Below are 12131 nucleotides of genomic sequence, written 5' to 3'. Positions count from 1 at the left end.
GGAGCGGAGACACGAGAGGTGTGTGCGTTCAGGCGAGCGGAACTCCCGACGCCCCCTCTTTCCTGCTCCCGCGGCCATCGGTAACAGTGGACATTTCCCACCTATTTTTTTAAGTTTCTACTGACTAGTAAATCCCAGCTCACCTGTGCAACGCAGCGAGCCGGGACTTGGGGTTCATTAAAGCAATTCACATGGTTAAATCATTGTGTTCAAAAAGTATCATCCAACGAGACCTGTATATACACACACACACACATATACACACAATAAAAAAATAAAAGGGCATATCTGTAAAAGTAACAATTTAACTTTTAAATATACGGCAATGTGTTAGGTATTTTTAAAATACTTTTGTCTTTCAATGTAAATGCATGGTGTTATGAAGAGTCTTGGAATTGGTTGGTGGGGGGATGGGGGGTGGGAGGGGGTGGGGGATGGGGGTGGGTGGTGGGGGGATAGGGGGGTGGGAGATGGGGGGTGGGAGGGGGTGGGGGATGGGTGGTGGGGGGATGGGGAGTGGGGGGTGAGGGGGGGAAGGATTAATGTTGGCTGGGATAGATTTTTAACTGCCTTAAGATGAAACCAATGTTGGCCTCTAGCAGTTTAAGAAGGAACTGCAGATGCTGGAAAATCGAAGGTACACAAAAATGCTGGAGAAACTCAGCGGGTGCAGCAGCATCTGTGGAGCTGCATAGATGCTGCTGCACCCGCTGAGTTTCTCCAGCATTTTTGTGTACCTTGGCCTCTAGCTTTCTGGTGAAGGAACAGGAACTGAATCAGGATGATTTTCCCAGTGGCTCTTTGCTCACAGTGCATCTTTTAGATGCCCCTGTGCCGACATCGACTTCTCAGTGGAGAAATAACCATTTCTCTGCTGACCTTCTCTGGGATGGGATTGAATGAAATGGTAGTCCGTCATTCAGGGGCCCATCAAACAGGAGAGAGTGAGCCACAACAGGTGGTAGGGAAATGATAACCAACTATTGGAAACAAAATAGGGAGAGAATTATTGGGGGGGTGGGGGGGAGATATATTCTATGAGCAAGCTGGGTTAGCTTCAAGGGCTCAGTGTAACTCGTCAGGGCTACAGCTCACGACTGAGTGGGGGGAGGCAGTGGAGGTAGCGTGGGTCTGGGGTTTGCGGGCAGCAGAGAGGGGCAAACACCGACATGCACCGTCTACAAATGCACCGTCTCCGCTGGCGGGGGGGAGGGAGGAAGAGCGGACCCCCAGGCTTGGGCTGAGGGGAGGGGGAAACGACAACAAGCCGTCTGCTCAGCACAACGTCAATGGCGACAGTATGGGGGAGGGGGGGCGGGAGGAACGAGTAAAGCCAGTTACACGTTCACACCGGTCGCATGCAGATCTCGGGCTGAGCTGGGCTGGGGGTCCTGTGTGAGTGGGCCGGGGCTCAGGACCTGCTGGAGAAACTGAGCGGGTGCAGCAGCATCTACGGAGCGAAGGAAATAGGCAACGTTTCGTCCCGAAACGTTGCCTATTTCCTTCGCTCCATAGATGCTGCCTCACTTTGTGTCCTTTTGTGTGTCCCCAGCCATGTCCTTCAGCTTCGGGTCGAGACCCTTCAATAGAAAGCAGCTACTCCATGGAGAGTGTGAGTACAGCCATCGATTTTAGGCTCTCCCAGTCCCCATGTGTTATTGCAGCCTTTCGCCACGATTAAAATCCTTTCTGCCTCGGAGACCTCTCACGACCATACAGGCTGTATGGTCGTGAGGTCAGCCGCGACATGTCGCCAGGGGTCGCCTGTATGGTCGTGAGAGGTCTCCTATGGTCATGAGAGGTCTCCAAAGAGTCGTAGCGTCTTTCTGGTCACCACTGAATTTTCAACATGTTGAAAATGTTGGCGACCTATCACAGGTGCCAACAGTCGCCTGTAAAGGTCGCGTAAGTGGGACAGGCCCTTTAAGAACCTGCAACCAGCTCTGAAACCACTCCTACATCACAATTCCTCTCTCCCCAAATCCTCCAAGTTCAGGAACAGCTTCTTCCCAACAACCCTTAGGTTCCTGAACTTTACAAACACCAACTAAACTAAGAACTACGAACGTCTTGGCTGTGTTTCGGGTATTTATTTTGCATTAATCTTGTGTTTAAAATATATTTATTGAACCTTTTCTTGATTGTATGGCCTATGAATACTGCGTTGACAGGCCTGTTATCCTGCTTCAAGTAAGAATTCTACTGTTCCGTTTCAGTACATATGACAATTAAATACTCTTGACTCCCCTGGTCCACTGGAGGCGGAGAGGTCAGAGATTATCTGATGCTTTTGTTAATCTTTTATTGGCTTTAAGGCCCAAAGCAATTTCGAACGGTGAAGCCTGTAATGAGTGTTCATAGCCGCAGGAGAGAATATTGATCGGCCAGAAGAAGACTAATGAGGAGAGAACCATTTCTGGAGTAACTCAGCGGGGCAGGCAGCAACAACTGGAGAGAAGGAATGGGTGACGTTTCGGGTCGAGACCCTTCTTCAGACGGGATCAATAAGGATGTTTAGCAAGAGTGTGGGAATTATATTAAAGTTGGAACAGTCAGTCTGCTTATGTGAACGGTGAATCTATATCATAGCACACGCACCGGTTTAACACTTAGAACACTGAAAGGATACAGGAGTCAGACTCAGCAGCAACAGGAGAGACAAAGAGAAACAGTATCCACCAACAAGATGAACGGATGAATGAGAAAATGAGTCAGTTGGCCACATGAGGAGAATTTTTATTTTCGCAGGTGTTTATGGTCTAGAACGTGCTGCCTTTGAGGAGTGGTGAAAGCAGATTTTAGTCGCGATTGTCTGGAGGGAATTTATCTTGGATTAGGTCTTGGAAAATGTGTGGGATACAGGGTCTATCGCCAAAGACCCAGTGTAGGGCAACGGGAAAAAGGCTCTCCCTCACATTGCTTGGATCTAACCAGATTTAATGATAGGGAGTTACAGACCGACAAACTCTCAGGATTTGAAATTAAATGTAATGAGAAAACAGAAGTGGCATTGTTTCTGGAGGTAAAAGTAGCTTAAGAGAGAGTTAGATAGAGCTCTTGGGGCTAGTGGAGTCAAGGGATATGGGGAGAAGGCAGGCACGGGTTATTGATAGGGAACGATCAGCCATGATCACAATGAATGGCGGTGCTGGCTCGAAGGGCCGAAGGGCCTCCTCCTGCACCTATTTTCTATGATTCTATGTTTCTAAAACGAGTTATGGATTTTGTCCGAAAAGCTTCAGGTTTGATATTTCATTTTGTAGTTTGAAATGTCAGATTTGAACCTTCTGAATTTTTTGTTTTTTATTTTTTGTAGTCGGCACGGCAGTACTCCAACTTGGACAATTTTTTCTTTTTTTTATTAATCAAGCCAGTTAACCTACAAACCTGCACGTCTTTGGAGTGTGGGAGGAAACCGAAGATCTCGGAGAAAACCCACGCAGGTCACGGGGAGAACGTACAAACTCCATACAGACAGCACCCGTAGTCAGGATCGAACCCGGGCCTCCGCCGTAGCATTTTGCTGTAAGGCAGCAACTCTACCGCTGTGCCACCATGACTGCCCTCGAGGTTTAATAACAAAAATGTAATTAAGCCAGGGCCAGTAACGACAAACCACAAACATCAACCATTTTGCGACTGGTTGCTTTTCATGGGCAGCGAAAACTTCTGATGTTGATCCAAAACTTCTCATCTCGAAGGGGGAAACAGGCCAATGGTTCATGTTAATATTGTTTCTGAAATAAGGTTAGTACCTAAAGCTGTGAGTTTAATTTTGTTTCGTTTTTGAGTTATTGGTGGCAATTGATGGAAGGCCTTTCTCAACCAAGTGGTCTGATGGGGAACCAGGGTTATGTACGTTTTCCTTCCTACACGTCAATTTCAATCTCACGTCTTGTTGTGGTCTCCAGCAGAAGGCCCTCTCTTTGACGTGAGCAAGTCCAGCTCAGTTCTCGTCAACTCCCCATCTGATGCCAGCTCCTATTCCCATCCCCCCCGCATTAAACGTGAATCCTGCGTTTGGCCTGGCAGGATTAACAAGTGGCTTATAGACATCGGAGAAATAATACGAGCAAAATCGCAGCCACTGAGAGGCAGAAAAAAATCTCGGAGATCGGCAGACGTGCCTTTGAAGCTCTGGCAAGCAGAACTGCGGGATGGTTCCACACTGACTGTGTCCCCAATACAAACTGTTTTTCAGACTCTGGAATTTCTGTATCAGACCCCATTACGAGGGGCCACTCCCTTTCTGTGCTGGGGATGACATCTTCAAGAAGGGAAAGGGATTTGCAGTATGTTTACCGAAATTCAGCTGCACACATCGAGCTCGATTCATGCTCATGTTATCAGGTGGTTACAATGAATAATTCATTCATTAAAAAAATCAACCGGCACAGAGACAAAAACTAAATCGTACACTCAGGGCAAGCAGTTACACTTATTGACATTGAAATATACACCTTACACACTGGAACATTTTGCCACACTGAGAAATGATGAAATAAAATAAAATGTACAGAGATGTTGAACCTTGTGGTTTCCTTTCACTGCACAGGGATGTGTCCCACCTAGACCTTGGAGATGCTGCGATGGATGCTGGGTTGGGTGTCTCTGGCAGAAAGGAGGACTCTCATATGGGGACATCTCACAGCATCTTGGTGGCATGCTTGTTGGCTTCATCGATGCGGGATTTGTTCATGTCACCCTGGAAGAGAAAGAGAACCAAGCGTAGATGGGGATTGGAACACAGCTTGCTGCTGTTGGGGAGAATTTGTATGGGTGCACACACACAATTACTATTGAGAGTGTGTGTTAGTGTGTTAGTGTGTGTATGTGTGTGTGTGTGTGTGTGTGTGTGTGTGTGTGTGTGTGTGTGTGTGTGTGTGTGTGTGTGTGTGTGTGTGTGTGTGTGTGTGTGTGTGTGTGTGTGTGTGTGTGCATGTGCTTGTGTATATGTGTGTGGGCATGTGCTTGTGTATATGTGTGTGTGTGTGGATTTATGTGTGTATGTGTATGCATGTGTATATGTGTGTGTGTAGATTTGTGTGTGTATGCGTATGCATATGTATATGTGTGTGTGGATTTGTGTGTATATGCGTGTGCATGTGTACATGTGTGGATTTGTGTGTGTATGTGTATGCATGTGTATATGTGTGTGTGTAGATTTGTGTGTGTATGCGTATGCATGTGTATATGTGTGTGTGGATTTGTGTGTGTATGCGTGTGCATGTGTACATGTGTGGATTTGTGTGTGTATGCGTATGCATGTGTATATGTGTAAATGTGTGCATGTGTACATGTGGGCATGTGCATTTGTGTATGTGTTTGTGTGTAGGTTTGTATGTGTGGGCATGTGTTTGTATGTGTGCGTGTATGTGCGCATGTCGGTGTATGTGTGTGTGTGAATATGTGTGCATGTATGTAGGTTTATGCATGAGTATATGTAAATGTATATGTGTGTGTGTGTATGTACAAGCAAGTGTATGTGTCTGTGTGGGCATGTGTGTGTGTATGTGTGAAATTGTGTGTGTATGTATGTGTGTGTCTGTGCATGGGTATGTGCGTGTATATGTGTTTGTGTGTGTGTGTGTGTGTATGTGTGTGGGTATGTGTGTGTGTGGGTATGTGTGTGTGTGGGTATGTGTGCGTGTATATGCATGGTGGAGATTATGTATGAGGATGCCTGTGAGTGGTCTTAGTACGATGGCACGCACGTGCATATTCATTGCGTGTACGTGTATATGGATGCATATGCGCTTTGACTCATCATGTATCTTATTTATCGCTACCAGGCTGTGTCACCCACTGTACTCCAGCTGGGATTTGCAACGACACAGTTAAATTCTCACCTTGACCACAATCCTGTCGATCTGGGCGTTCTGAGAGCCAATCTCGTTACTCATGTCGAGCGCCATGTGCCGCAGGTTGCCGATGATGCTGCCCACCTGATCCAGGTTTTCTTCCATCTCGTTTTCCCGAGCGTCATCTGTGACTCTAAAACCAGAACAAAAAATATGTTCAAACCAGCAGCTGCCTGCACAGAGTCATAGAGTCTTTCAGTGTGTAAACAGGGCCTTCAGCCACACCTGCCAACATGCCCCATCTATACTAGTCCCACCTGCCTGCGTTTGGCCCATATCCCTCTAAACCTGTCCTATCCATCTACCTGTCTAAATGTCTCTTAAAGGTTGGGATAGTCCCAGCCTCAACTACCTCCACCGGCAGCTCGTTCCATACACCCACCACCCTTTGTGTGAAAAAGTTACCCCTCAGATTCCTATTAAATCTTTTCCCCTTCACCTTGAACCTATGTCCTCTGGTTGTGAATTCCCCTACTCTGGGCAAGAGACTCTGTAGGTCTAGTCAATCATGGCTGATCTATCTTTCCCTCTCAACTCCATTCTCCTGCCTTCACTCCATAACCCCTGACATTTTCTAGATGAAGTCTCTAGATTATGGTGCTTTATTTTTGCAATGACCTAAAAATGTGTCATTGACTGCCTCCGTAATTTGGGAGAGGCAGAGTTCCCCGAATCCTAACACGTTGTCAGAGTCTCAAGGATCTCGAGATGTGCGGATCCTGAGCTGGAGTGCTGGAGGAACTCAGCAGGTCAGGCAGCATCTGTGGAGGGAATGGACAGATGACATTTCGGATCGGGGACCCTTCTTAAGTCTGCTTTTAAGTTCCTTAAGGGGATCATGGGCTATGTAGAACCAGCAGTGGAGAAGTGGAGCTGAGGACAGCTTCAGATCAGGCAGGATTTGATTGAACAGCGGAGCTTATCCAAGGGGCAGAATGGCCAACTCCTGCTCCCCTTTCTCATATCGGGGAACATCAAGGAGGAAGTTGACCGAACTTTGGTGCCTTCCCTCACAGTGGGAAACATTGGTACCGCTGTGGGGATGTTTGTGTTGTGGACTATGGTGTTCTATGCTTTTATTTATTTTTTATTAGTATGGCTGTATGGGAGAGAGCATTTTGTTGTCTAAGTACTTGTACTATGGACAATGACAATAATGTTGAATCAAATCAAATCAAATATCCTTCTAATGTACACAAAGCCCATTAGGGCTACTAACATTCAATATAAAAATGATGTCACCAGAGCCAAATAATGCTTACTGATTCTTAATCCATCAGGTTATTAAACACCACAACCTCCAAATAAGCTCTGATCTACTTGGTTTTGTCTTTTTGTACTTATTGTTTATTTGTTTTTATGTGTATGTATATATGTATATATGTATATATGTGTGTAGTAGACCCCCCTCGGTCATGACTGACCATGGGTGATGCATCCTGGTCGGGTGGATGCAAGCCTGGGCGATCGATGTCATATGGAGGACAGGCTGTTGCCCATGCAGCACGTCCCCCACTCTCCACGTCACTGATCGATCCAAAGGAACAGCAGGGCCGTTACAGTTTGGCACCAGCGCCGTCGCAGGAGCTGCCAGAGCGAGGTTGTAGACAACGACAAACTGCCTTAGGGGCTCCGACTCCGGATTTTCTTGAGGTTTACTCCTGGAGCCTTTTCCATGACTGGATATGGCCACAAGGCAGTGGAGGTTTTAAATCAGAGTTTTCCCTCTCCTATATATATACACATATGTACACGTACACACACACACACACACACACACATATGTATATGTATCTGTGCATGTATTATATGTGTAAACGTATAAACGTACTGCATAAATACGTGGTACTCCACCTGCAACAAGCTCAGACAGGAAGGCTCTGCAGAGGGTAGTGAGGGGAGCAGAGAGGATCATTGGCGTCTCCCTACCCTCGGTACAAGAACTGTTCCAGAGCCGCTGTCTGAAAAAAGCTCTGAGAATAGCTAAGGACAAACTGCACCCCCTCCACACACACTTGGATCTCCTGCCATCAGGCAAGAGATACCGTAGCATCAAAGCCCGGACTACAAGACTGCTAAACAGCTTCCTGCCACAGGCTGTCAGTCTGCTAAACAGTCACTCTGTACTCACAGTCACCTGATTCTGCCCTGGACATTTTAATGATTGGTTTTATTGTATTTTAATGTTGCTGTTTTACCTGCTTTTAACTATTAATACTGTTTCATCAGGGACTGGATTGTTTCTATTGTTATTATGTGTGAAATGTTTAAGTTTCATGTGCGATGCTCCGGTATTCCCTGGGAAATGTCTTCTCATTTTGCACTGTGCAATTGTTGCTTTGCAAGATGACAATAAAGGTTGATTGATTGATTGATTGATTGATTGATTGATTGATTGATTGATTGATTGATTGATTGATTGATTGATTGATTGATTGATTGATTGATGTGTATGTATATATGCATATGCATGTATATATGTGCATGTCATAAGGTCATAAGGAATAGGAGTAGAATTAGGCCATTCAGCCCATCAAGTCTACTCTGCCATTCAATCATGGCTGATGTATCTCTCCCTCCTAACCCCATTCTCCTGGCTTGTCCCCAATGTGTATATATAAATGTGTGAGTGTAAGTGAGTGTGTGTATATATACACTCAGTGTATAGTTCAGTGTGTGCGTATATAATATATATATACATATATCTATTATATACGCACACACTGAACTATATATATATATGTGTGTGTGTGTGTGTATATATATATATATATGTGTGTGTGTGTGTGTGTGTGTGTGTATATATATATATATATATATGTGTGTGTGTGTGTGTGTGTGTGTGTGTGTGTATATATATATATATATATACTAGACCAAGTGCAGACCCGTTGGGTCTGTTCCCCCAACGTGCGGTTGTGGGGGGGGGGGAGGTGGCATGCAGCGTCACACACACTAACTATCCCCCCCACTCACGCTAATTACCCCCCTTGATATTATATTAATATTATTAATTTGCTCCTTTTACCCCATAACCACCCTATCTACTGACGCATAGCCCCCAACTTGCAGTCACATCTAGAGAGGTGGGGGGGGGGGGGGGGGGGGCGGGGGTAGAGAGTGAGGGCAGAGAGTGAAGGGGCAGAGACAGAGAGAGAGACAGACACAGAGAGAGGGAGAGGAGAGGGGGGAGGAAAAGGGGGGGGAACTTAAAAAAACATTTTAGAACCAAAAAAGACACATTCTGCAAGCATTGTAGAACCGAAAGAGACACTTTTTGCAAACATTTTAGAACCAATAAACACTTTTTACAAACATTTTAGAACCAATAGACACATTCTGCAAGCGTTTTAGAACCACTAAGGACACTTACATTTGAGTAGACATGTGTTCAGTGTTATTCACAGCTCAGAGAAACGTGACCCTCTGCCTTCCTCCATCTTGAAGAGACTGATTGGGGCACACCACTTCCTGGTTTTATAGTCCCTCCCCCCTGCCGCCAGCAGGGGCAGCAGAGAGAATGGGGAATTTTGTAAAACCATTAATATCTCTGTCATTTTTCATCGACGGGAAAAATCCTCGGCACACATACGGCGGAGGGGGGCTCTGAGCGAGGTGGCCAAAAATGATGGCCGTAGGTGGCGGCGTTCTCTAGGAAATCGCAGCACAGATGGCCAAAACCGGTCAAGAACAGACTTTTAGTAATATAGATATGTATATATATATATATATATATATATATATATATATATATATATATATTATACGCACACACTGAACTTCTTTCTTGTTTAATATATTGTTTACAGAGTATTTTGTTTACATATTCTGTAGTTCTGCTGCTGGTAAGAATTTCATTGTTCTATCTGGGACATATGGCTATAAACCACTCTTGATTTGGAAAGTAGGAAAGTCCGAATTTTCCGAGGGAAAAAAAGAAGTATGTTACCTCCGGATATATCCTCCGCTCATGGCCATCTGCTCACGGTCATCCATCACTCGAGCCGGCTGGCTGGCCACCACACCGTCCTGGTTGTTCCCCCACACCTTCTTGTAGGCTCCTCCGCCCTCAAAATTCTTTAACCTTGGAAGGAGAAAATGGACAAAGAGTTTGGTTGCTTCAAAACTCCCGGTGGTGTGAAGGCCAGCCCTTTGCTGGTTCCAGGCAGTGCCCAGAGGTCACATAGGTATCACTAGATGACACAACTGTCACCACTAGTCCATCGGACATGTTGTTTTATATTAAGGCAGGTTCTCCAAGAGAGTTTGGTTGATGTCTATGCCAAAGATCTCAATGCAAGAAGATGAAACTAGGCAACCGATGGCTTCAAACTATAACATGCAGACATGCTAGCAAACCCAGTCTCATAGATAGTCTACTGCAAGCAACGTGCACCCAAAGTGTTTCACCAAATATGCACACCCATAAAAAGGTATTTGTAAGAACACTCTTTTATATAACTGTGCTGGGTGAGTACCTGTTTTTTCTTTCCCCATTCAATTTTCCCTTCTTCGCTCCTTAAGTTGCACTCTCTGCGTTGGCGTTTCGGAGAATTAAGGCAGCCCTGATTTGGCGGCACATTAGCAACAATGCCACTGCAAAGGCAGAGTGGGTTTCGATTGAGTAAATGCATGGTCAATCCAGCCTACCGCCGAGCTGCTTTAAATGGCTGAGATTGAACTGATGCACAACTTTACCTCCCATTCCATACAGTACTGGAGAAATATTCTGCCTAGATTGGCAACTATTATTGACAACTGTTGTTCAGTTTGATTTCTCTCTTCCACTCTGAATAGGACCATTAACCAAGTCAATTGGCATTGATATTTTTTTCTAGTCAACTCTTCTCCAAATAATTGCTGTCGTCTTTTAGTAGATATTCATTGAGAGAAATTCAAGTTTTTATGCTCTGTTTAAAACCAGCTGGGTGATGAACAATTGTGGACCACTATTTTACTTAGCTTGCCAAGTTATGTAATTATGCTATTGTGTCAACATTGACTAAGATACTAAAGGGGCTGTCCCACTTGGGCGACCTAATTGGCTAGTTTAGAAAAATTGACATGTTGAAGACCTCCTTCAACCTCCTTCGACTATGTTGAAGACTAGCTACAACTAGCTACGACTAACTTCGGGAAAATTGGACACCGAATAGTGGAGAGTGAAGACGACATCATTCGATCTCCTTCGACCTCCCTTCGACTATGATGAAGACTACCTTCGACTACCCTCGATTACCTACGACTAACATGCCGACCTACTACGACAAAACCTACGAGTGAAAAAAGTAGCGATTTTTTCCATGGCGACCTTTTTTTTACTCGCGGGCATTTTTTCGCGGGCATATTGAAAATAACGCCGCGACCTAGCTGAGGCCTCGAGTACATGGAGACCACTCTCGAGCATGATGGAGAGTTACGAAGACCTCCTACGACCTCGTGTCGACCATGCTGCAAGCATGTCGAGGGCAACATCGCCAGAACTTGCGGATTAGGTCGCCCAAATGGGACAGGCCCTTAAGGTTTCTCTTACATTGCACTCAAAAAACTATTTCAATGGGACTACCCAGTCACCTTTTTCCTTTTCCTTTGCTCAATAGATGCTGCCTTACCCGCTGAGTTTCCCCAGCATTTACCTTCAATGGGACTACAGTTCTTTCAGACGTTTTGAGGACAAGAAATAACTTTATAGATGCAACACTTCTTACTCAATGTAGTTTTGCTATGTCAAATGTCACAATGATCTACCTACGGAAAGAAATTCCCATTCAATGGAGCGTGTGTCTGAACTTCCTGCAAAGCTGACTCCAAATTACATGTGAAAACAGCTCAGACTCAGCTAAAGAGGCCGTATGCTGGATGAGTTTGGAAAACATTTAATTCAATGCTCGTATAGGTTCTTGTAACTTTTAGGAAAATGGAAACAGCTGCATTAAGTTAAGGGTCTCGACCCGAAACGTCACCCATTCCTTCTCTCCAGAAATGCTGCCTGTCCCGCTGAGCTATTCCGGCTTTTTGTGTCTATCTTCGGTCTATCTAAACCAGCATCTGCAGTCCCTTCCTATACATTATTTATATATTTATTTCCATCCTTTAAATGAGGTGAAGAATCATGGATTCATGCAGCAGAGAAACAGGCCATTTGGCCCATCATGTGTTTGCCAACTATCTAGTACCTATTTAATATTAATTCTTTTGACTAGCACTTGGTCCATTGCATCCTATGCCTTAAGGGCCTGTCCCACTTACGCGACCTTTACAGGCGACTGC

The 12131-nt window shown here is 45.1% G+C and overlaps 1 protein-coding gene across 1 annotated transcript in view; it reads right to left on the bottom strand.

The window, feature by feature from the left end:
- Positions 1–3486: 3486 nt before the first annotated feature.
- LOC116967708 (synaptosomal-associated protein 25) overlaps positions 3487–12131 on the bottom strand; it is a 61088-nt gene continuing 52443 nt past the window's right edge. Inside the window, exons 6-8 of the mRNA XM_033014309.1 lie at positions 9811–9945; positions 5850–5994; positions 3487–4705 (exon numbers count right to left, since the gene is read on the bottom strand). Coding sequence (XP_032870200.1) covers positions 4646–4705; positions 5850–5994; positions 9811–9945 — 340 coding nt within the window. The 3' untranslated portion in view covers positions 3487–4645. The remainder of the gene's footprint in view (positions 4706–5849; positions 5995–9810; positions 9946–12131) is intronic.

This window comes from Amblyraja radiata, chromosome 41, assembly GCF_010909765.2.
Source record: "Amblyraja radiata isolate CabotCenter1 chromosome 41, sAmbRad1.1.pri, whole genome shotgun sequence".
Classification (NCBI taxonomy): Eukaryota; Metazoa; Chordata; class Chondrichthyes; order Rajiformes; family Rajidae; genus Amblyraja; species Amblyraja radiata.
The sequence above is the reverse complement of the archived record's forward strand: the minus strand, read 5'-3'. Positions and strand labels throughout refer to the sequence as shown.